Genomic DNA, 4,845 nt, shown 5'->3' with positions numbered 1-4,845 from the left:
CACATTTCATGTTTTATTTTGAAATGGGGAAGTGTAAAATTACAGGAACATTACAAATGCACACTAACACTTCATATCTATAATAATAATACTGAGTCATATTAAGATGGAGTTCTTACAGGACAGATTATTTGCCTGATGTACATCACAGGGCTGAAGCAACATTGCATTTTACAGATTTAACGTCACAAATGAACCCTGCATAAGTGCACTTAAACAAAGCGTTTGCTCTAGTCTCAGTGATTGTGTGGCTGCTGAAATGCAGATGAACACTATTAACACTGTTAGGGTTTAAAGCTGAATTAGTTGAGAAACGCTCCTCATCTTCCTCTGGTTTGGCACCTGATCTCAGGCTGGTCTGGGGTCAGTTGAGCCCATGTCTGTGTAGATATTACTGACGATATGAGTCAGATCCAGACTCTGGGTCAGCATCACCGACAGAACCTCGTCCGCCTGGATGCCCTCGATAAACTCATCCAGAGACAGCTCGCCTGAACACACACACATTTACATATGTAAATCACATCACTTCATTTGCATATTTAAATAGCATACATAGATAGACATATTACCGTCTCCATTAACATCAATCTTGTTGAACACCATGTCGGTCAATTCCTCAGCAGAAAACTCCTGCTCTACTCCGTTAATGGCTTCAATGGCCTGCAGCAGAAAAACATCAACAACAAAAGACAAAAGTGAGTTCTGTGGAATAAGACTCACCAGCAGGTGGCGCTGAAGAGAAACACAGATGCCACTGACTTAAAAGGACAGTTCACCCAAAAATGAAACTCCTGTCATCCTTTCTCACTCTCAAGTTGTTCCAAACCTGTAAGAAGATATTTTGAAGAAAGTTGGAAACCAAACAGTTGACGGCAGCCTCAATAAGTATGGGAGAAAAAAGTACTATAGAAGGCAATGGCTACCATGAACTGTTTGGTTCCCGAGATTCTTCAAAATATCATCTTTGGTGTTCAACAGAAAACAGAAGCTCATACAGGTTTGGAACAACTTAAGGGGGAGAAATGATGACGGTTTTCATTTTTTGGTTGAACTATGCATGGTTTAATGTGCACTCTGTGACAGCAGCAGGTGGTGCTAAAGAGAAACACAGACAGCACTGAATTCTTCAGATACCTTGAAGATGAGCAGCAGCTCCTCGCGGTCGATGCAGCCACTGCCGTCCACGTCAAACAGTTTAAAGTACCAGCGCAGTTTCTGCTGAACTCCACCCTTCAGAACCAAACTCAGAGCCGCCACGTACTCCATGAAATCAATGCAGCCGTCCTGATGATGACATGATAACACACAACAAATTATGATACTGCCAACAGTTATGATCTGTTTTTAGTGATCACATCAAACCAAATGCAAGTAAAGTGTCTTTCAAAGTTTGAGGCTTAAAATTACAACTAGATAAAAAAGTTCGTCAAGACAAACTTTAGGTTGGCTTGAGAAAGCCTATCCTGAAAGTTTATAGCAGTTATAAAAGCCTGAAGTTTGAAAATTTAGATAGATTAGACATGTTGGTAACATGTTTCTAGCATGATTAGCATGTTTTTAACATGATTAGACTGTTACTAGCATATTGCTGACATGAATAGCATGATTAGTTTCTAGCATGATTAGCATTCACCTAGCATGTTGCTAGCATGATTAGCAAGTGACTAGCATATCACTAGCATGATTAGCAAATTACTAGCATTACTAGCATTCCCGAGCATGTTTTCTAACATGATCAGCAAGTGACTAGCTTTACCATATCATTAACATAACAAGAAAATCACTACCATAGCATGTTTTTAGCATAATTAGCAAGTGACTCGCATGTCGCTAGCCTGATAAGCAAATTACAACCATGTTTCTAGCATGAATAGCATCATACTAGCATGTTGGTAGCATGATTGGCAAGTTACTAACATGATTTGCATGCCCCTAGCATGTTGCTAGCATGATTAGCAAGGGACTAGCATGTCGCTAGCATGTTTCTAGGAATAGAATCATACTAGCATGTTGCTAGCATGATTAGCGAGTTAATAAAAAGAATCAAACAAGAATAATCCTAACAAGAATAGCGAGTTACTAGCATGTCGCTAGCATGATTAATCGTTACTAGCATGTTGCTAGCATGATTAACAAGTAACTAGCATGTTGCTAGCATGATTAGCATATTACTAACATGTTGTTAGCATGTTTCTAGCATGATTAGCATCATACTAGCATGTTTCTAGCATGATTAGCTAAAATGTCAAAATATGGAAGAAATAATGTTCCCTTGTTATTCAACGTAACACATATATTCATGTAAAAATAAAACAACACTTATTCTGACCTGCACTTATTTATATATGCAAAATAATAGATAATCATACAAAATTTGTGTTGTATTCCAAATGATTAAAAACTTCTTGCTGACAAATGGGTAAAACGTAGGGGTTAGAAGGATAGTAACAAAGATTGGTCAATATTGAAAATGACACTTAATTAGTTTGTAGGAGCTGCACGGAAATCTTTAAATAAAGTGTCATCCAATGATTCTTGCTCTTCCTGACAGGATTTGTGGGAATATCAACTACACTGAATGACATTTTAGTGAATGTCTTCTGTAAATAATCAAGTTTGTTTGTTTATGTATTTATTTATTTATCTATTTATTCGCTTAACCGTCACCTTTTTGAACATAGACGTGAAAATGCACACCATTTTCTTCATATTAACATAAATCATTAAAATTCACCAAAATTTGCCCAATTTTAAACTAATTCAAAGAAGCCAGTCTAAAATTGCTATAAAATGACTAATTATGTTCCAGATTTGAAGTTTATATCCCAAAAAAAATTAGGAAGATTTTGTTTAGGTACTATGAAAAAAATGTGTTTTCTTGTCACAAATGTATCATTTCTGTCACTATACTGCTTCTATGGGTTTTTATGTTACTATAAGCAATAACGCTGTAATTGACGACGCTAATAATCTAGATAGTCTTGTATTTTTCATGGAAAGTGCCGTGACGTGAATGGAAGCCACCGAGATCAGAAATAAAGCAGAGCGGTCACTGTATAAACTCCCGAGTTAACCAGATTACAGGATCTGCTGGGTCTTAGTGAAGATCTCTGACCTTCTGCATCGCTGATGTTTGGCCTGAGTTTACTATATTAACACAGATCTCGTTACCCATAATCCTCAGCTGAACTGAAGCAGAGAGAACGTTTGTTTGTTTGTTTGTTTATGATTTAATGCCATGCGAGATACCTCTGATATATTCATGGCGAGAACGAGGTCAGTTAAGTTAAATTAAGTTTTTTAATTTGATTTTAGATAAAAATTCTGAAAGTAAATCTGGCCTTACTTCAACAGAGTCAACAGAAAAATAAAGAGTTCTGACAGACTTTAAACTATAACAATCCATCAAAATATGCTTCAAAGATAATGGATTCTGGCAGAAAGAACATAAAGGAGGATCTTTCAAGCAGAAGGAACGTGAGGCGAACACTGGATAAAGAGTGCATGAGTTCAACCCTCATGCCTTTATATTTTTCTGTTCATTTATATTAAGATAAGTTTTGTTTGGGGTGCATTCAAGAATCAGGTTTATACTTTTAATTTCATGAGAACTGATTATCAACACAACTTTAACCTAATACAAATCCAAATTTTCCCTAACAATAACCTCTCTACAACAAAAGATGATATTTTGAGGAATGCTGGTATCCAACCAAATGACGGTACCCATTGACTTCCATAGTATTTCTTCCACACTATGAAAGTCAATGGCTACCGTCAACCATTTGGTTACTAGCATTCTTCAACAAATCTTCCATTCTGTTGGTAACCAAGCAGTTAACGGTAGCTATTGACTTCTATAGCATGGTGAAAAATACTGTGGAAGTCAATGGGTACCATCAACTGTTTGGTTACTAGACATTTAAAGGCATAGTTCACCCAAAATGAAAATTCTGTAATTTACTCATGTTGTTCCAAACCTGATGAACACAAAATAAGATATATTTTGAATGACTTTGGTAGCCAAATATATGACGGTACCCATTGACTTTTTTTTTTCCACACTATGAAAGTCGATGGCTACCATCAGCCATTTGGATACAAGAATTCTTCACTAAATCTTCCATTGTGTTGATAACCAAGCACTTGATGCTAGCCTTTGACTCCTATAGCATGGAGAAAAATACTGTGGAAGTCAATGGGTACCGTCAACTGTTTGTTCACCAACATTCTTCAAAATATTTTCTTTTGTGCTGGTTTGGAACGACATGAGGGTGAGTAAATTGAGGATGAGGATGCACAAATATGCACAAGTATATTAGTAACATTTAGTAAAACAGTGGCCTAAGAAGTAGAATAATAACAGACTGTCTTACGTCGTTAATGTCGAAGGTCTTGAACATGGTCTTGACGTACTCGTTGGATGTTTCTGACAGATTCTTCAGGCCGAAGAACTTCTTGAACTCGTAGAAGGTGAGCTGACCGGACGGACACTCGGTCATGAACTTGCGGTACCACTGATGGGAGTGACATGCGCTCAGCTCCTTCACTGACATGCCGGAGGTGTTTCCCATGATGCCGCTGCAGCGCCGGAGCTTGAGCAGAGATCTGTCACCGCTTCCCTGCACAAACACACACTGACACTGGGCTCAGCTCAGCGTGCAGGACAGGGCGAGGAGGAGGGTGTCCCGTCCAATTACCACTGACGTCACTCCCCGCTGTTCTTTTCCGCTCTGGAAATTACAGCGAATTACCTCCTGCTTACAGGGAATCCTAAATACAGTGTGTCAGCACGCCCCACTGACCTGACATCAGGACCTCTGACTGTCAGTCAAACAGCAG

General features: G+C 38.3%; 1 protein-coding gene across 1 annotated transcript; it reads right to left on the bottom strand.

Moving 5' to 3' along the window:
* Positions 1-4,845, bottom strand: LOC109096858 (guanylyl cyclase-activating protein 1). Its single transcript, XM_019110523.2, has 4 exons — positions 4,380-4,845; positions 1,138-1,287; positions 573-663; positions 1-491 (listed from the first exon to the last, which is right to left on the bottom strand). The coding sequence occupies exons 1-4, from the start codon at positions 4,575-4,577 to the stop codon at positions 349-351; spliced, it is 582 nt and encodes a 193-aa protein (XP_018966068.1). The 5' UTR covers positions 4,578-4,845; the 3' UTR covers positions 1-348.

Source organism: Cyprinus carpio, chromosome B22, assembly GCF_018340385.1.
Source record: "Cyprinus carpio isolate SPL01 chromosome B22, ASM1834038v1, whole genome shotgun sequence".
Classification (NCBI taxonomy): domain Eukaryota; kingdom Metazoa; phylum Chordata; class Actinopteri; order Cypriniformes; family Cyprinidae; genus Cyprinus; species Cyprinus carpio.
Note: the sequence above shows the minus strand (reverse complement) of the source record. Positions and strands in the feature narration are given on the sequence as shown.